This window comes from Dama dama, chromosome 21 (genome assembly GCF_033118175.1).
Source record: "Dama dama isolate Ldn47 chromosome 21, ASM3311817v1, whole genome shotgun sequence".
NCBI classification, from domain to species: domain Eukaryota; kingdom Metazoa; phylum Chordata; class Mammalia; order Artiodactyla; family Cervidae; genus Dama; species Dama dama.
The window spans coordinates 5,673,684-5,694,526 of NC_083701.1; the positions used below are offsets into that span (position 1 = coordinate 5,673,684).

Sequence of the window (20,843 nt, forward strand, 5' to 3'; positions counted from 1 at the left end):
AAACATGTATTAAACACCTACTCTGGGTACATAATGAGAAGTTGCTTTCTAAGGGAAAATGCCTGTTTACAGCCTTTTTCTTAATGAGGCTGTAGCTACGGGATTGCAACTTACAAGAGTGTAAAACAGTTCAAGAAATACCTACATGTATGTGTTTAATGGGTGATTAGAGAAAGCTCTCAGTAGTCATTGTCTTTGGTTTTCCAGGGGTGAATGGCTCCTTGTCCATCATCAGACATCGTGATCGTTGGGCCCCCTCCCTCTTGACTGACAGATGGTGGGACTGCAGCTCATTAGACGTGAAATGACCACTCGGTCACACAGCCTGGTGTGGCAGGACGAGGCAGGAGCATAGAGGTTCTGTGCTCAGGGTAGCCTTTTATATCAGGTCACACTCATTCACAGCAGGTGGTGGGTCACAGTTCTGCTCGAAGCCCCCTAAAGAGGCCCTTTGTCCTTAGAACAGAAGCCAGGCCCTCAACCTGGTGCGTGCCTCATCGCTTCAGTCGTGTCTGGCTCTCTGCGACCCCCATGGACCATGGCCTGCCACGCTTCTCTGCCCATGGGATTCTCCAGGCAAGAACACTGGAGTGGGTTGCCATTTCCTTCTCCAACTCGGCCTGGTTTTCACAGTTAATAACCGTCCTGCTGCAGGGAACCTCAGCGTCTCTCCCTGAGTCCTGAGATCTCACCTGCAGAGTGAGTCATAGCTTTGGTGGGATCGGTAGCCTTGTGCGTTGTCTGTTATTACACGGAACACGCCACATAACAATCATGTAGTTGCATATTTCTCTTCCCCACTAGGCTGGGGATCTTTAAGGGCAGAAGCTGGACCTGAGCCCAGACTTCTCACATCCAGTGGTTGGTGTGCAAAATGAAGGAGTAGGTGCAACATTGTAGTTGTTGCCTTGACCTCTGGTGCCCTCTTACCATCTGGGTTTTGTCAGCTCTAAGGCCCTCTTTTGAAAAAAATTATATTTGGCCACACCACGTGGGATAAGGGATCTTCGTTCCTTGACCAGGGATTGAACCCGTCTTCCCTGCACTGGGAGCGCAGAGTCTTCTTAACCACCGGACTGCCGAGGAAGTCCCTCTCATGCTGTCTTTGAAGCACATGATCTTGGAGTTGAAATTTTTCAGGTCAGAGGCACTCAAAGGAGACCCGCACAGCTTGGAGCCAGTTTAGCTCAGGCAGAAAGTGAAGACAGTGCACTCATAGTTGGCTTCTTGCTTCAACTTTATTTTTAACCCAAAAGAACTGAATTTATTTGTTCATTCTCTCACTCACCATATTTTTATTGAATGTTTACTGTGTACCAGGCATTGTGCCAGACCCCAAGTCACAGCCATGGGCACGGACCAAAGTCTGTGCTGCCTCATAGGGGGTGGAGGGCAGCTGCCAGGTGGGTAGGCGTGTGCCCACTCATGAGGACCATCGGAGCTGAAGGTTTCGTTGCTCTCAGCTTTTCAACGATGCTTTCATTAAAACTCATGCTTCAGCCACATGAAAGGTCTCATCACAGCCTCTTGGAACTAGGGAGAGTTCAAACACAGGCAAAACTGTGAAACCACAAATGGCCAGATTGCACCCAGTTCCAACTGAGAAGACAGCAAGGTTGCAGGCTCCTCTGCTGCCTGTGGGGAAGGTCATGATGAGGTGGTGGTGCTGAGCAGGAGGCTAGGCTCTGCCACCCCACTTTCCTGGACTTCTGAACATCCAGTTGTGTGAAGGGGATCTAGGTCTAGGTCCCAGATGTCAGGACCCAGGTGTGTGTGTGTGTGTGTGTGTGTGTGTGTGCACGCCCGCATACCCACAAAAGCACAGCAGAATGTGGGATTGTTTTGGACCTCACTAAGTGAACCTGGGGATCTTCTGTTTCTCAGAAATGCACCCATGGAACATGTTGACTTTAACCCAGGGTGACATCACATGGCTTCAAATCATGCTTTTTATTAACAGGATCTTTTAGACCCAAAAGATGACAGGAGTCCACAGAGCCTGTAATTTTTCTGTGACGTCAATGCTGACTTGAAATCTGTGCTTCTTTCCTTCCATTAGCAATTCCACAATTCGGTATGTGTCTGTTTCATTGTTTTTTTTTTTTTTTTCTTTCTAGAGTCACTTGCTGTTGAAGAAACACTCTCTCAGCTGTGCTCAGAGCTACAGGTAATCAGGGAGCTAACTCCTTGGTTCTGAATGGCAGTTATTATATGGGGCAGAGTTGCTTGCTTGGTGTAGAGATCAGAGATGAAAAGACACGACTGGTAACCTCCTATTATATCTTCAACTGAAGAAACAGTCTCCTATCCCACTGCCCTAAATCTCTGGGTCTCTTAGACATCTATTGTGTGCCCGGCCATGTGCTAGATATTTTGAAAACACCAAACAGGTTAACAGGTCTTGGTTTCCCTGACATTTACACTATTTATTGGGGTTCCCCAGTGGCTCAGTGGTAAAGAATCTGCCTGCAATGCAGGAGCCACAGGAGACATGAGTTCCATCTCTGGGTCGGGAAGATCCCCTGGAGAAGGGCGTGGCAACCCACTCCAGTGTTCTTGCCTGGAGAATCCCATGACAGAGGAGCCTGGTGGGCTATGGTCCAGAGGGTTGCAAAGTCGGACATGACTGAAGCACCCTAGCACTCACACTTTTTATTGTCCATTACCCATCCACCTAACAAATGTTTGTTGACTTTAGGTTATGTGCTTCTCATGGAGGGTGACAGAAATCTTGCACCTCGGCTTAGATGGCTCACACTTGGCATGAGGCTAGCTTCAATGATGACAATGATGTTGAAACAGTGATGTATGTTCATAAAAAGTTCATCAAACATGTACTAAGAGCTGTGCTTAATAAGTACTCAACTGATGCAAGCAGTTGTTTACAGTCTCTGGAGCACTGTTACATCCCATGGTGTTGGAAGGTCTAGGTGAACACGGTTATCCTCATGTAATGAGAGGCACATGAGGTGGAAGGGAGCATACCCTTCAGGGTTGGTGACATGGCTAATCCGTGTCTGGGTAGGACTTGAGATGGTCTCATTGCAAACTAGCATTTCTGTCTTGTAAACTAGTGTTTCTTATCCCTGGCCTTTCAGTAGAAATACACTTGGACTAACATCTTGACCTGCATCGCATCTAAACTGGTTGAAACAGAGGAGGTGGGAGTGGAGCTCCTGGGTTTGCGTTTTTCATTAAAAGCTCCCCAGATATTAAAAAATCAAAACTGCAATGAGGAATCACCTCACACCTGTTAGAATGTGCTGTGCTGTGCTTAGTCGCTCAGTCATGTCTGACTGTTTGTGGTCCTCCAGGCACCTCTGTCCATGGGGATTCTCCAGGCAAGAATATTGGAGTAAGTTGCCATGCCCTCCTCCAGAGGACCTTCCCAACCCAGGGATCGAACCCAGGTCTTCCACATTGCAGGCAGATTTTTTACCATCCTTGCCACTAGGAAAGCCCACCTGTTGGAATAGCTCTCATCAAAAAGACAAGAAATACGTGCTGGCAAGAATGTGGAGAAAAGAGGACCCTTGTGCACTGTTGGTGGGAATGTAAATTGGTGCAGACACTGTGGAAAACAGTATGGAGGTTCCTCAAAAAATTAAAAATAGAACTACCATACCATCTAGCAATTCCAACTTCTGGGTATTTATTCAAAGGAAATGAAATCACAAAGAGATATCTGCACCCCCCCGTGTTCATTGTAACCTTATGTACAATAGCCAAGGCATGGGAATACCCTGAATGTTGACCTGAATGCATAAAGATGCACTGTGTCTATGTGCAGTGGAATATTATACAGCCACAAAAGAAGGAAATCATTATATTTGTGACAACATGGATGAAACTTGATGGCATGATGCTGAGTGAAATGAGTCATTTGGAAAAAGACAAATACTATATTATCTCATTTATATGTGGAATCTTAAAAAAAAAAAAGGCTCATAGGAAAAGAGACCACATTGGTGGTTGCCAGGGGTAGGGGTGGGTGCAGGTGAGGGAAGCAAGCGAAGGTGGTCAAAAGGTATAAACCTTCCATTATAATTAAGTTCTGGGAATGTGATATATAGTATGGTGATTGTAACACTTCTATATTATATATTCAAATTTACCAGGAGAGTAGATCTTAGAAGTGCTCATCAAAAGAAAAAATGTTTTAGCTCTATGAGGTGATAGGTGTATTAAATAACTTTATTGTGGCAGCCATGTTGTTACCAACTAGGGTTCTCGGCTTTCTTAATCAATAGAAATTGATCAGAGGCCAGACAGGGAATTCAGCCAAGGCTTTATTGGGGTCCCTGCTACAGAAGGAGGGAGCGAGAACAAGTAACAGGTTCCCTTGCTTGCTCACTCCCCAAGGTGGGGGCAAGCTGGTTCTTTATATGGGGTGAGGGTAGGGTGTGTCCAGGGCCAGGGGAAGGGCTTAGGTGTTGTGTCCACCCCTTAGGAGGTGTCATGTGCAGGGGGCATGCGCAGTACCCTGCTTTTGCCCCAGGCTCTTCAAAACTGGCAGTTGGGTTTTGGTTTCTTTGTAATTTTTGCCCGGAATTTATTTCAAGTGCCCATGCACCCATTACTTGTAGTCTCACACAGTTTCTTTGTATTTATCGCTGGAGGAGAGTGGTGTCCAGATGAAGGCGTTGCAGCACTGCTGCAGAGGGTCCCAGGTCCCAGCCTGTGTCGGGATCACAGAATTCGCGTGCATCATCATGCCGTGCGCCTGAAATGCACATCCCCCAGGTGCTGGCCCCACAGCAGCCGCGAGTGCCTGGGGTCGGGGGACACAGGTGTGTCCCCATTCATTTTGTCAGAGAGGAGCATGCTGCCCTGAACCACTAAGGGTGGACCTGGGGCCTGAACCAAAGGCCATCTGGGAGCCACTGCTGTACTGATGCATCTGGTCCCCGCAGTGGTTCAGGCGACAACTCGGGCTGCTAGACATACTTCACGAAAAGCCAGTGGGTTGCCTGCCTGCTTTGGCATGGAGCCCACAAGCTGCAGGGAAATGGCCCCTGGTTTTGAGTGATGGTATAGCCGCAGACTTTAATCTGGTTCAGAGTAACCAGATTAGCTGCAGGGAGGGAGGCAGCTGGGTGTCAGGGAGGGAAAGGGGGAGTTCGGGTATGCACCGGGCTGCTTTGTGGTTTGCGGATGGGCTGGCCCGCTGCTGGGAGTGAAAGAAAAAGAGCTCCCTCCCCAGAACCTTCCTAAAAGGCACATCACTGCCCACAGGGTGTTTAGAAGCAGGGCATCACCACCAAGTGGTCAACCAAACACATGGTCACAAAGCATCCATTTCAAGGGTGGACTCCGAAGTGGAAACGGTTTCGGGTGATTTAAGGCAATTTGAAAACAAACATAGAGCTCTGCAGTCACAGAGCAATTCACCTGCACTTTTTTTTTTTAATTTATTTTTATATTTTGACTGTGCCATGCAGCATGTGGGATCTTAGTTCCCCAACCACGGATCGAACCTGTTGCCCCTGCTATGGATCCGTGGGTTCTTAACCGCTGGACTGCCAGGGGCGTGCCTGCACTTTTACTCCATGTGAATCTTACTCACATTTCTTAAGCACCTACTATGTGCCGCCTGCCAGTGCAAGAGACTTAGGAGATGTGGGTTCGATACTTCAGTTGGGAAGATCCCTTGGAGGAGGGCTTGGCAACCGACTCCAGTATTCTTGCCTGGAGAATCCCATGGTCAGAGGAGCCTGGCGGGCTATGGTCCATAGGGTCTCAAAGAGTCAGACATGACTGAAGCGACTTAGCACATTAGTCAGTTTGCAGCCAGGACTGAGGCCCATGATGAGAGACCACAGTTAGTTTAGGGGATGTGAAGCAGGCTTTTCTCCACCTGACCCCTGCTTACCTTGAAGACGCAATGCTGCCATCACTTCCTCCAGGAAGCCTTCCATGACCTTTTTACAGTACTCAGGATCCATCTCTTTCATAGTACTTTGTGGGTTTAACTATGGAGATAGATAGCTATAACTGGACCATGTGCCTCTTCCAGGACTGGACGTATTTATCTTTGGCTCCCCAGAGCTCAGCATCCTCCAAACTCACAAGAGTCATCAGTAAACCGCACAAGGGGGTGGGGGTCAGGGACGATTGAGCAAAGGAGCTTGGCTGGGCCCAGGTGAACAGCAAGAGGGCAGTCGCAAAGCAGAACAGGTGTGTGTTTGCAGGCAGCTTCCCCCGAAATGGCACTGGGTCCAAGCTGCCTCCTTGTTAGCTTGAAGGGCTTCTCTTTTTCTCACAAGAGAGACCCTTCCACGCCCATCATCTGTAATTGAACAGGCCCAGGCCTCCGTGAGGGTAGGAAAGTCCTCTTGTGGCTTAATTAGAAGCTTTCTTAATCTTATCTGGAGCCATTTCTGTCATCAACTAGGGGAAAAAATAATTCTCGCAAAGACACATTTAATGAATGGCTTTGCCTTTCCTCTCTGGTGGCTGAGCTCAGAATTCATGCTGCGTTTGCCAGTATTGCTGAAATGGAGGGTGGGGAGGGCTGGGGTGTCAGGATAAGAAGCCCAGTGAGGGAAGTTCAGTTGCTGAGGCCCAGGTGCCTCTCAACAGATGCAGAATCACCCATTTACTCAGAAAAGAGCTGCCGAGTTTTCATCATCCATCAGCTGTGGAGAAGGTACAGATAATATTGAAAAGGATAAACCTCAGCGTGCAGGCCAAGCAGGGCACTGAGCAGTACCTGGCAAGTGGTACCCTGAGAGTAGTCTGTGCAAGGTCAAGCAGACTTCAAGGAGAGGAGGGCTGGTCTTACACTTGAAACACAGTAGGAGTTTCAAAAGAACCATCAGAAACAAGGCAGACTGATGTGTGTATATGTATGACTGATGCATTTTGCATCTAAACTAACACAACATTATTAAGCAGTTCTAATAAAAGTTACTTTGAAAAGAAAGAAACAAAGCAAACTGCATTGGCTCTGGAAACAGTTCCCTGGTGCAGAACAGACAGGTCCAAAGAGGTGGAGAGAAGAGGAAAAGAGATTGAAAGATGGGAGGAGACCTTCCAAGGAGAAGTACAAGCTGATCAAGGGTCTGGTGCTTGCAAAGAGCTGTGTGTTCAGGTTGATGTGGCTGGAGCCATGGGTAGCCCCAGGCCGGAGATACAACTGGGAACATGATCAGGGCAAAAAGTGCCCTGTGCTAATGCTGGAGCTTGATGTCCATTAATGAGGGTAACTGGTTGGAGAACTTAAAGATAAGCCTTACTCTCCAGCCTACAGGTTTTCCAGTGGCTGACTGTGTCCCTCACCCTCCAGGTCCTTCCTTTTCTGACTCTTAACACTTTGGGTCATGGATTATGGGCCTGAATCAAGACTAAACATCCCGTTTTCTCCCTGACTCCCAACAGAACCAGTGATCGAAGCAATGCTTCCATGAGAAGAAAGTAAGGGTCATTCTTTCGTTTTGGAGTTTTGTACCTTGTGTCTTCATCAAAGACATATCTTTCCCCATGGAAGAAGCAGCTTAGAGATGCTACAGTTAAATGACGCTTTGTATCTGGAAGCTAGTCATTAATTACAAAGCTGCAATACCCAACAATTAAAGACCCTTACTGGGTGTCAGATTTCTTCTTCTCTGTTTTTCTTGCTCTCAGATGCTTCGCTCCACCCTCTGCTCATTATGCTAGTGTCAGCTGTTAGTCCAAGAAGAGTGAAGAGAACTTTCAGTGTTTCAAGCTAGGCTTTGGACATCATTATGTCCAATAAACAGTTATTTGCTTTGCACCTTCATTTTGCAGATGAGAAACTGAGGCACCCAGCAAAGAAGGAGCTCAGAGAGAAGTTTGAAATGGCCATGGTTATGTATCTTTGCATTATTTTCCAGGGCAGATAGATCCCTACACTCTTTTTTTTTTTTTCAATGTTCTTGAGTTCATGTTTAACCATATCTTAAGGATGAGGATACTATATACATTTGTACTGAAGTATTGTTGAATTATAATATTACATTGATTTCAGGTGTACAACATAATCTTTGATATTTTATAGATTATACTAAATTTAAAGTTATTCTAAAATATTGGCTCTACTCTTCATGGTAAAGTCTCCTTCCTACCTCCTGCCCTGGATGAGGCTCTCTGGAGGCAGAGACACTCTCTTATTCATCTTCGTGTCCCCATGTATTCTAAGCATGTGCCTGGGTCATGGGAGATGCACTTTAAATTATTGGTAGATAAATGATGACACCTAGGATTCAGTGTTAGGCTTGGACCACTGGTTCTCTGGCTATACTCAGAGATGTAATCTCTCTCTCACCACTCCAGAATAAAAGTCACCCCCAAGCAGATGGCTGTCCTAGCTTTAAACTGAAGCTAGCCCGAGGTTCCTCCACCAGCTCCAGGCCCTGTCTAGGCTGAGTCCTTCAGGCTTTCATTAAGGCAACCTAGGATTCTCCTTAAGAAATGTGAAGTCATGGCAGCAAGTTGGTGCTGGGTCTGTGGAGCCCAGCCATGTGGAAATCACCTAGCGAGTTAGATGCTGTGTGTGAAGTTATAAAGACTTTACCGTTTCTCAGGAGATGTTTTCCAGCACCTACTCTGGAAAGGCAGCATGGTGCCCTGGCTTTGTGGGGGGATGATCTTACAGCTCAATCCCAGCTTTGTGTGACTTTGGGTATGCTCTATTTAATTCTCTCGTTTTACTTTTGTGTCAAATGATGGTCACAATAATTCTAACAAAGGTTCATTGTAGAGATTAAGTAGTTCATGTATATATTTAAAAAGCTTCGTGTTTTACTTACCAAGTACTGGCTGTTAATAAGTGGAAGCTATCATGATGGCCAGATACTGAGTTCAGAACATAATGGGCTATAGGGGAGAATCTGGAGAAAGAGAGAGATTCATTACAAGCCAAGAAGCCAGTAAAGGCTTCAGAGGAAGACGGCAGAAGCTGCATGGAGCAGAGGTCCTTCACTGCAACCCTTTTACCTCCCCAGATGTTGAATAATCCAGAGAAGATAGCTGAGCAGATAAGTAAGGATCTTGCCTGGCTGGCCTCCCACCTGATGGCCCTATGGACCCAGTTCCTGGACACAGTGACGCTGCACTCCCAAGTGACCACTTATCTCACCCAGGAGCATCACACCTTGCGGGTAAGGGGTCAAACAGTATAAGTTCTGTAGTCACATGGCAGAGATATCTCAAGGAAGCTTTTCAACAGTTGGTTCATTGGGCAGAATAAAAGTCAGGATTGGCTTCTGTCAACCCAAGTACTAGTCCTGACCCACCATGAACTTGCAGAGAAATTTTGTGAACTTCCTTTGGTTCTCAGTTCTTTGCTCTGAAAGTTGCTCAGTCCTGTCTGACTCTTTGTGACCCCATGGATTCTACAGTCCATAGAATTCCCCCAGGCCAGAATACTGGAGTGTGAGTAGCCTTTCCCTACTCCAGAGTATCTTCCTGACTCAAGAATCAAATCTCCTGCACTGCAGGCAGATTCTTTACCAACTGAGCCACAAGGGGAGCCCATTTGCTCTAGGGAAGTTCTTTGCTCTACTGTTCATAGAGTACCAGCCTTGGCTACCAAGTGATGGCGAGCCGATCTTAAAGAATATGATGAAATGCTTTGAAAGTATTTTGAAGAAGTATCTTCACATGTCATCCATTGTTCTTAAGGCCATTTTTTTTTTTTTTTTTTTGCCACCAGGTGGAGGTGCACAGGGGGTGGGGACTCATGTTTAATAAAAGATGTTGGTCTTCTCATTTCCAGCAAGAGGACAGAGAGCTGTCTACAAGATGCATAGTGGACACACTTACATGACTGATTTTGCACCTTCTATTTCATCTGCATTTATTTATGGCCTCTGTTTTCAAGTGTCTTTTATTCTAGTAGAAGAAATAAGACCTAAATTTAAAAAAACAACAGAATGAAAAACAAGAGTAGATCAATAAACATGTGTTCAATTGTGTCCATAAATCAGGTTTGTGTTAAGAACTAGAAATGAGAGAGGGCAGCTGTGGAGGGCAGAAAGTTGTTTCAGAACCTCTGGGTTGTGGGCTCAGCTCTCCTCTTATTAATATATGTTACTTCCCTCATTGAGCCTTAATTTCCTGTTAAAAAATGAAGGCCAAACCCACCCAGTGAGTCACGTTGTTTATACTGTTTTATTCTTCAGGTCCGAAGGTTTTCCGAGGCCTTCTTTTATATGGAGCACCAAAAACTTGCAGTTCTGACTTTTCAGGAAAATCTGTAAGTAACCAATGGCATGTCCACATCATACTGTGAGCACCAAGGACATTCTTGTTCAAAGTTAGCTCTTCCCTTCATCCTTGGTCATGAAGGAGAGAGTCTGCCCATCTCCTTACATTCAGGTGCATTTTTTCTGAAGGCAAGAGCCAGACAGATTGCTGAGGCTGGAGCTGGCAGGTGGCAGAGAAGGTCAATAGCCAGAGTTTTTGCTGTTGTTGAGTTTCATGATGTTTCTGTAGACAGATTCGAAACTTCCTAGGTCCTTGAAGACATCTGTGCTGAGTCCTCTTTGCAAAATGAATCAGGAGCAGGTGGTATGGCCACAAGCTATGTCAGCGAAAAAAATACCCACAGAATTCGCCTGAGACTTTGCAGCAGCTATGAAATGCATTTAGCATAAGAATTAATACTGAACTACCTAATTAAGAGGATAGATGGGAAAATGTAAAAATGCTCAGAAAAGTCAAAGCGTTGACAGAAGATGAGGTCATTGTCTCTCATTGTAGATTTCCCTGGTGGGCAGAGTCAGTGCTTCCTGCTTCCTCCAAGATGTTTGGTCTTGGCTACACAAGTTTAGAGGTTTCTTTCTGTTTCCAAATAGTATGTTTGCCTCCAAAATACATTTGGATGGAATAATTTTCGAGATGCCCCAGTAAATCCAGCAGGAGAAACACTGAAATTCATCTATCACTTAGGACAGACCTGAAGATCTTTTCACTTTCTTTTTTGCACCTGTAAAACCTGTATGTAGTCATGTGTGGATGTGAGAGTTAGACCACAAAAAAGTCTGAGGGCCAAAGAATTGATGCTTTCAAACTATGGTGATGGAGAAGGTTCTTGTGAGTCTCTTGGACTGCAGTGAGCTCAAACCAGTCAATCCTAAAGGAAATCAACCCTGCATATTCATTGGAAGGATTGATGCTGAAGCTGAAGCTGCAGCCACCTGATGCAAAGAACCAACTCATTGGACAAGACCCTGATGCCGGGAAATATTGAAGGCAGGAGGAGAAGGGGATGGCAGAGGATGAGATGGTTGGATGGCATCACCAACTCAATGGGCATGAGTTAGAGCAAGCTCTGGGAGATGGGGAAGGACAGGAAAGCCTGGCATGCTGCAGTCCATGAGGTGGCAAAGATTCAGACTCAATGGAGCAACTGGAGAACAACCTGTATGTCAATATAATATGGCTAAAGCATCACTTAGAGGTTAGGAATGTTTTGGCCAAAGTGATAAAATACCACTTTTCTGACGGTGTAGCATTTGAGCAGAGACTGGGGTTATACTATAACTCCAGGTCTGGGAGTTGGTGATGGACAGGGAAGCCTCGTGTGCAGCAGTCCATGGGGTCACAAAGAGTCGGACACGACTGAGCAACTGAACTGAATTGGGGTTATAATAAGTCATATCGTGATATGAGAGAAGACTGTTGAGTCAGAGGGGATAGCTGGTGTAAAGATTTCTTATATGGGAACATAAGGTGTTTGAAAGCATCAAGAAGCAGGTACAGCTACACTGGAGTGAGCAAGTGGGAGAAGTAGGGTAGGACCAGCCTATGTGGGATCTTATGGGCCAGGATAAAGAGTTCAGACTTCGCGCTATGATAATTATAACTAACGTCTTAAAAACTGGCAAGCGGCTATGGTGGAAAGACCTTGGATTTCAAATCTCATATGCGTGTTTTGAAATCTTGATCCTGGAACTTATGCTACTTGTGACATCTGACTGGTTACTGAGCCTCTCTTAGCTTGTACTTAGGTGTAAAAGGGAGATTCCTTCATTCAGCAAGTGCCTATTTAGTGTTAACTGTGGGCCAGACACTAGTTTGGGCATTGGACATCCAGCAGTGAACCAAACAGACACATTCTCATGGAGCTCATATTTTAGTAATGGAAACATATTGAAGCATAAATAAATAAATATGCTATGCCAAATGTAGTAAATGCTTTGGAGAAATATATCAGTGTGGCAGGCTGTAGAAGGTGCTATTTCTCTGCCATTTCAGAGATGGGCTCCCTGAGGAAACATTTGAGCAGAGCTCTAAAGCAGGTGAGGGACTGAGCCCTGCAGATACCTAAGTGATTATATCATTTGTCTCATAGTGTAACTTCAGATATTAGAGAAATTGATTACCGTTCAATTAGTAGTAGATATTAACCTATAATAAAGAGCATACACTAGGATAGCAATGATGCTACGTAGGAGGAGGTAAACTTAGAAGACTCTTGAGAGTCCCTTGGACAGAAGGGACATCAAACCAGTCAATCCTAAGGGAAATCAACACTGAGTGTTCATTGGAAGGACAGATGTTGAAGCTGAAGCTCCAATATTTTGGCCACCTGATGCGAAGAGCCAACTCACTGGAAAAGACCCTGATGCTGGGAAAGATTGAGGGCAGGAGGAGAAGGGGCCGACAGAGGATGAAATGGTTAGATATCATCAGTGACTCAATGGACATGAATTTGAGCAAACTCTGGGAGATAGTGAAGGACAGGGGAGCCTGGCGTGCTGCAGTCCATGGGGTCACAAAGAGTCAGACATGACTTAGTGATGGAACAACAACAGAAGTTTTAGTTAGGTCATTAAGAATAAGAACTATATCCTAAAGGGGTGGGGTGGAGGGGTGGGAGGGAGGGTCAAGAGGTAGTGGATTTATGTTTACTTATATGGTACATTGTTGTATGGCAGAAACCAACACAGCATTGTAAAGCTGTTATACTCCAACTAAAAGTTAATTAAAAAAAATAAAAGAATAAGAACTATAGAATTGAGAGGGAAATTTTATTTCAGATTCAGGTCCTAAGTGCTGTGAACAGAATTAAACCTTAGATTGAGATAGTGAACATGGGCTCCGTGATGCTGGCAACTCAGCATGCCCACGGGCATTCTCATCTAGGAGTCAGAGATGGAGGGGAGGGAGGTCATGCTGTTTGCATTAGAGACAGAACCATCCTCCCAAATCAGGGTGGACAAGTGAAACTCAGCTGTCAAGACCTGTCTTGTTCAAGCACAGACTAGAATGTGTCTCTCAAGTGATAGGTTACAGCCATTTAGTGGACTGTGAAATTGTCTTCATGGCTTTGGAACAACACTTTTTAAATGAAATAAGATAGGCCAGGTAGTAATAAGAAGCTTTTGTTTCAGCATGTGTGTTTCTGGGAGTGTGTGTGATTGTACTGGGTGGTCATGGAAAATGAAGGGCATTTCTTGCCATGGGTTGCACTATTTAAAAAGTGTTTAAAAGTGACGTAGAACTGGTTAGTAGCAAGGGTATGTTTTATCACCCCTCTTCCTGTTTGACCACTGCCAGCCAGTTCTTTTCACACAGGAAGGAAGTGTTCAATGACAGTTTGTTGAATGAATGAATGTGAAAATGTTGATAGTATGAAGACCTATAGCCAGGCCTTTGGGGGCTGGATAGGTAGCTGAGAATAAAGGAAGGGTGGATAGACAGATGGCAATTGTTAGAGTCTACTGGACATCTTCTAAATGCTGTCTTGGGATGAGAGGAAAGGGGCAGCAAGAATAAAACCTTTAAATCACCCTGGATGCTCACTGGGTCCATGTTCCCCAGGATCCAGACCCACAGCCAGCTGTCCCTGGATATCCGGAATTCGGAGTACCTCACCACCATGCCCCCGCTGCCCGCAGAGTGCTTGGACATTGACGGAGATTGGAACACCCTGCCCGTTATCTTCGAGGACAGATATGTGGACTGCCCAGCCACAGGTGTGTCTTTTTACTTTTGGAAAAACTCAGGGTTGGAATTACCATTGGGTTCCCATCGGCTATACTGCTTACATCCCAATAGCCATGGGAACAAATCAGTGAGGTGTTTTGTCAGTTCATAGAGGAGAAACAGGAACTAAGATTAAGCTTGTTATTGGAAGTGACTTCACCGCAGTGAATGGACAAACTCATGGAACTCAATGGCAGTTACAGGAAAGACCTGCTTCTGGACTTCTGGGGTGGGATGCGGGAGGGAGGTTCAAGAGAGAGGGGACGTTGTGTATAGCTATGGCTGATTCGTGTTGACGTATGGCAGAAAATCCAACACAGTATTATAAGGCAATTATCCACCAATTAAAACATAAAAGTCTAGGTGACTTCTGAAAACAGTGCAGTGTTTCAAACAAAACATGTTATTGGGTTTTCAGTTAGTCGTACCCTGACATCTAGTGTCTACACTGTGCATGACAGCTTGAATGTGTATAAGCTCCAGAGATAGCAGCCAACCCAGCTGCTCAAAACAAGCGCAAAACATTGGCTTGTGTCTATGTGTGTGTGTGTGTGTGTGTGTGTGTGTGTGTGTGCATACACACATGAACGTGTACAGGTGTGTATATATATATGTATATATCTATGCTAATATGTTATAGATATATGTTAATCTTCATTATATTTATATGATTGAACTACAGAAAATTTGAACAGTTGGAAAATATATTTAAAATAAGCACCACTGTCTATCAGAACCCAACACGAGTAACTCACATCCTTTGTTATTGTTTAGTCGCTAAATCATGTTCAACTCTTTGCAGCCCTAGGGACTGTAGCCTGTCAGGCTCCTCTGTCCATGGGATTTCTCAGGCAAGAATATTGGAGTGTGTGGCCATGCCCTTCTCCAGGGGATCTTCATGACACAGGGATCGAACTTGCATCTCCTGCATTGGCAGGTGAATTCTTTGCCACTGAGCCACCAGGGAAGCCCTTCTTACTTGTGAAATTTCAGGAATTTAGAGGTTATCTCTCAGGGTCAAGGATCAAGGAATAGAATGCAGACAAACTCTTTATCATACAATCAGGTGGATCACTTGTGAATGTAGAGTCTGAAGAGTATAACACATTTTTCTTTCTTTTTTTCTCTCCGTAGGATGTAATTTGACTATTTACCCTAATTTTGATGTTCCAGCAACAAGTCCAGCAATAATGAACCTAAACAACAGAGAGGAGGACCTTGTTGTAAATAGAAAATCACCTTTGAGGGAAAGTCTTGTCTTGGCCTCCATGAAACCACCCCGCACAGACTCTGGTGAGGAGGTTATTAGGTGTCCCGGGCCCAGTAAGAAGGCCGCCACACCCGGTCATGCAGACGTGTGCTCTGAGTCTCAGGTGTATCTGACGGTAGGTGAATTCCAGAGCAAGGCAGGTGTGCCTGAAGTTGACCATCAGACTGGCCCAAGATCTGATGTTGGGGGGCATCCGCTGGCAGATGAGGACCTGCCCAGGAGGAGCCCTGGTCCAGAGGATGGCCAGGCCCCAGCGCTGACCTACATTGACGTGAAATCTAGCAATAAGAACCCCTTCAGGGCAGAACCCACAGTGCTCACTGGTGCCCAGCACGAGAGTGGGTGCTCCAGAGACAAGCACGAATTCGGCAGAACTGAGCGAAGCAAAGGGGTAGCAGGTGGAAGTCATCACAGTGCCGTCTTTTCAGAGAAAACCACCCTGCATGAGTTAAATTGTCTAGGAAAGGGAGTGGACCAAGGGAGCAAGATGGTGCTGCTGAGTCTGAAGGTCACGCCCTCGGAGCCCTGCGAGCCCCTGCACTCTTCTTTGAGGGACCCCTTGGACATCAAGGGTTTGCCAAAGGACCCTCACGCAGAGGAGAAGGAGGAAGTGTCTGTCCTCTCTGGGGTCATCAAGAGATCTTCTTCCATCATCTCTGACTCAGGCATTGAGAGCGAGCCAAGCTCCGTCGCCTGGTCCGAGGCTCGCAGCAGAACCCTGGAGCTACCCAGTGACAGGGACTTCTTGCAGCAGCTGGTCCGGAGACACGCCCTGCACAGAAACTCTCTGGAGGGGGGGCACACCGAGAGCAACACGAGCTTGCCTAGCGGGATCCAGGCCTCTCTCACGTCCATCAGCTCTTTGCCTTTTGAGGAGGAGGAGCGGGAACTGGCACTCACGAAACTGACCAAGTCAGTGTCCGCGCCCCAGATCAGTAGCCCCGAGGAGTCTGCCGAGGATGTGGACTCCGCAAGGCATGGGGGTGGTCCTTCTGAAACTTCAGCCGTGCCCACTGAGAGCACCGACCCCTCCGGACGCTGCCTTCGACCCAGCGATGGCCCCGCAATCCTGGAAGCCGGGGTCGACCATGCCCTTGTGGAGGAAGTCTCAGATGCTGACAACCTGCAGGGCCCCAGTTACATAGATATCCCCAAAGGTCAGGAGGATCGGTTTGACCCTCAAGGCCCCTGTTTGGATGGCAGGACTGACAACCCTCCAGGTGTTGAAACCAAAGGTCTGGGTTTAAAAATACCACGCCTCCTTGGACTTGCAGCGCCTGGGCACAGAGCTTTGCCCAGAGAACCCGTGGAGACCCCGAAAGGCGTGCCTGGAAACTCTGCTGTGGGGACAGGGGCTCCTCTCGACAGCAGCATGCTGGGCGTTGAGAGTCTCACCCACCCCAAGGTGCCTGACGTGAGCTGTGCAGCCACCGCCAAAACCATCGACGTGGACTCTGCAGGGGAGCAAAGCAGCTGCCCTGGCCTCGTGGAGGATACGGCGCCAAGCAGAGGAGCTGACACCTGCCCAGAGGCTGTCCGTGAAGCAGACACCGCGGGCTCCGCTGTGACTCAGTCCGTTCCCTCCCAGGTTATGGGGAACCAAGAGCCCAGGGCAGGCACCTCCATCATGCTGTCCCACGTGACCTCTTCAGAGACCTTCTCTCTGGACAGCCTGAAACCTGTCGAGGTCGTCAACCTGTCTGTGTCTTGCACTGCCACCTGTCTCCCTTTCCCGTCTGTGCCCAAGGAGACCCCTGCCAGGGCTGGATTCTCCTCCAAACAGACCCCGTTCCCCATCACTCATCAACCTTTGGGTTCCTTTGGAGTCGTTCCCAACCATTCCAGGAAGCTGGAGGAGGAAGTCAGCGAGAGGATGTTCAGGTAGGTTTGCTGATGGCCAGCTTCTATCCCAGCATCATCTTTCAGACTTTCCCACATATTTCTCAGTTTCATGCATACTGCGTCAGGATGGCGTATCAGGTATTTTCTGATTTAAATAAAGTAATATACTCCTCTTGTACAAGTCAGGAATGTAGAATAGTAAAAGGAAGTAAAAATGATCAATAACCTCATCTCTCAAATAGAGCCCATGTGTAAGTTCTTTTATGTTTTTTCCTATGTGCATTTTTATGTATATATTTTGTTGTTCTTCTTTAGTCACTAAGTCATGTCCAACTCTTTTCGACTCCGTGGACTGTAGCTGGCCAGGCCCCTCAGTCCATGGGATTTCCCAGACAAGAACATTGGAGTGGGTTGCCATTTCCTTCTGTAATGTATATATTATTAATTTGCAAAAGTAAAATAATTTTTATAAACTCCAAGTTTTTTCCAGCTTCATATATTGGAAACATCTTTCTATGTTTATAAATCTATTTTGCATTACCGCTTTAGTGTTTAAATAATATTCCATTGTATAAATGTACCATGAATTATTAACAAAATCCTTTAAAGATAAACCGTAAATGTTCTTTTCAGTTTTTCTTATGATGAACAACCTCTGTCTTTATACAATTCCTTTAAGAGCCGTTTGAGAATAGGACTAATTCATCAGATTTTCTTCCTAAACACCTCTTGGGTGATTATTAAGTTTATCATTTCTTCTGAAATGCCAGAATCCATTCCTTTATCCTTGTCTTGGGTCCGTATTCATAGCAGTCCTTCCCCTATAAACTATGCATTTGATTAAATATAGTATTGAATCATCTAACCAAAATATCCCATTTCACTCACTTGTTCAAAAAAGTGCTGAACAGTTACACATTTATAATATCTCCAAAAGAAATTGCACAGACAGGTAAACTTTGGATCCTGTGTTTTGCGAAGACTGTTAAATACCTAGTAATGCCCATGTCATCAGTTTAATTAACACATGGCAGGCACTGTCCAGTACTGGCTCATGTCCTGTGCTCCCAGCCTAAGAAGGAGGTGGAGAGATGACAGAAGCAAACGAGGGCAGTTGCGTATACGGGGTGGTTCATGTGGTGTGCACAGCTGAGTCAGAAAAAGAAGGACCTAATTTTTCTGTGGAGCTATCAGTGTGGATGGAAATGAACGGTGGCCAGGAGCAGCTTTTTAGAGATGACACCTAAGTGGAGGAGAAACTATGAGACATCATGTTGATGACAATGATGGTGGTGATGATATGGCTGGTAATAGATTTCATCTTTTTTTTCTTCACTATTTAATCTGTTTCAAGTACTATATTAAGCATTTTGCATTGATTATATCACTTCATACACAAAACAAAGACAACTTCATGAGTTCAATGAGGGTGTGATGCCCCTCTTTTTTTTACAAATGAGGAAACAGCACAGGGAGGTTAACAGTTGGCCCACAGGTGGTTGTTGCGCTCTTTAGTCACTAAGTTGTGTCTAACTCTTTGCCACCCCATGGACTGTAGCCCACCAGGATTTTCCATCCATGGGATTTCCCAGGCAAGAATACTGGAGTGGGTTGCTATTTCCTTCTCCAGGGGATCTTCCCAACCCAGGGATGGAAGCCACGTCTCCTGCATTGACAGGCAGATTCTTTACTACTGAGCCACTAGGGAAACCCCCAGATAGTAAGTGTCAAAGCTGAGATTGTGACCTGGGAGTTCTGACTCCTGTGTTCATGCTTTTAATCACCACCTGGTCAGGTAACCAGGCAAAGAAGATGATAACCAGGTGGAAAAGGCATTTCAGACAGATAGACCCGAATGCACAAACACATGGAAATAAAGATAAGAGACATAATTCATGCAGGGAATGAAATATCTTCTCCAACTGTTCTTTTTGGGGGGTGGGGGATGATGCTGGAGAAGTAGGTGGAGGTCAGGGTGATAAACTTTCATTCCTGGAGCACTAATTAAAGATTGTGTGGGTCCTTGAAGCTGGATAGAATCTCTGAGGTTCTGTTCATTACAGGAACCACATCTGCAGAAACCAACTCAATCTAGCCTTTGTTTTTCCTGGATTGCTTTCTTGCCTCCTTCAGAACCAAGCCTTCCTCACTAACCTCTCCCATGAGGTACCGTATTCAGCCTTTGCCGCTTGGCACAGACTTCCTTATAGATGTTCATCACTCCTGCATCTCAGCTCAACTCATCTCCTGTTCAGCGTGGAGCACACAGCTCGACTTGTGATTAATTAGTGTATTCTCCAGTTTTTATCAGGCCAAAGAGAAATTTAAAAAAGAGCTGAAGATTGATGGATTTCTGTACAGTGACTTATCTGTACTAGCTTCTGACATACCGTATTTCCCACCAGAGGAAGAGGAAGAAAATTTGGAAGATGGGATTCACCTGGTAGTCTGTGTCCATGGCCTGGATGGTGGGTTCTAAAAGGTTTCCTCCTCAAAATGTTGTGATATAGACACATTATCACATTTATGATTGAATCTAGATCAGGGGTTTGTTCAACAAATGTTCAGTAGGCAACTGTGGAATGATATTAAGTATACTGGATCTAGGAAAATGGCATGGTCTTGCTCCCAAAGGAAAGATCTCTTTGGCAAAAAGTATGTTTGAGTTAATGAAATACCCAAGTGGATGAATTAATGCAATGGAGGGATAAATAAGTCACATCCACTTTATATGGGATCTAACAAATAACTAAGGGTCAGAGAAATGAAAGGGCCCCTCTAGGGCTTCACTGTTGCTAAGCAGCAAAACCTGTGGTCACATACTTCTTATGATAATCAAATAGGGAATGGTGATGGCTTCACTTCTGTGACACACTCTTGTTAATATCCTTACTTTTTCTCACTCTTGGGGCTAATGCATTTAATTGTCTGCATCCAGTCCTGGCTATACGCATCACATAGCAAAATGCTGAGTCAATAGGTCTATCTGGTGAAGTGGCCAAGAATCCAGTGGTAGATCATCCACTCCAGTTGATGATGATGGTGGTGGTGGTGGTGGTGATGGTGAAGACCAGGGTGTATACATCACTCACCATGGTCCCAGAGCCTTCTTAGATGCTTAATATAGATTAATGTGGTTGATCCTGACAACAGCCCTGCAGAGTAGCTACTATTATCTGGCCCATTTATAAAGGGGGAAGCTGAGTAAGAGGGCAGCTAAGTAATTTGTATAAGGTCCCACAGCTACTGCAGTTGACTCCCCATGGTGGTCCAGTGGTTGAGACTTTGTCTTCCAGTGCGGGAGCTAGGATTCAATCCCTGGTCAGGGAACTAAATCCCACCTGCCTCATGGCCAAAAAACCAAAACATAAAACAGGGACAAATTCAACAAATTGTAGCAAATTCAATAAAGAATTTAAAAATGGTCCTTGTCAAAAAAAAATAGCTATCAATGCAGGAGGGAATATATATATATATATATATATATATATATATATATATATATATATATACACACACACACGCACACACACACACTTGCAGCTGATCTGTGCTGTAACAGCAAAAACCAGCACAACATTGTAAAGTAATTATCCTCCAATTAAAAATAAACTTAAAAAACGGCTATCAGGCTGGGTTTTGCTACTTATCAACAACACTTGAAGAATGTCCTGAATAAACAGAACTAATTGAAGAAGGGGGAGGCAGCGTGTCTTCAACTGTTCCTGGACTGTTATGTTCACAAGCCAGAAACTGATAGGTCGGGGATTAATCC

The 20,843-nt window shown here is 45.5% G+C and overlaps 1 protein-coding gene across 1 annotated transcript in view; it reads left to right on the plus strand.

Annotated features, from left to right (window-relative positions):
• FAM135B (family with sequence similarity 135 member B) overlaps window positions 1–20,843 on the plus strand; it is a 144,674-nt gene that overhangs the window by 114,396 nt on the left and 9,435 nt on the right. The window contains exons 8-13 of the mRNA XM_061122789.1: window positions 2,118–2,167; window positions 8,967–9,122; window positions 10,146–10,219; window positions 13,792–13,946; window positions 15,091–17,107; window positions 19,370–19,536. Of these exons, the coding sequence (XP_060978772.1) occupies window positions 2,118–2,167; window positions 8,967–9,122; window positions 10,146–10,219; window positions 13,792–13,946; window positions 15,091–17,107; window positions 19,370–19,536 (2,619 nt within the window). The remainder of the gene's footprint in view (window positions 1–2,117; window positions 2,168–8,966; window positions 9,123–10,145; window positions 10,220–13,791; window positions 13,947–15,090; window positions 17,108–19,369; window positions 19,537–20,843) is intronic.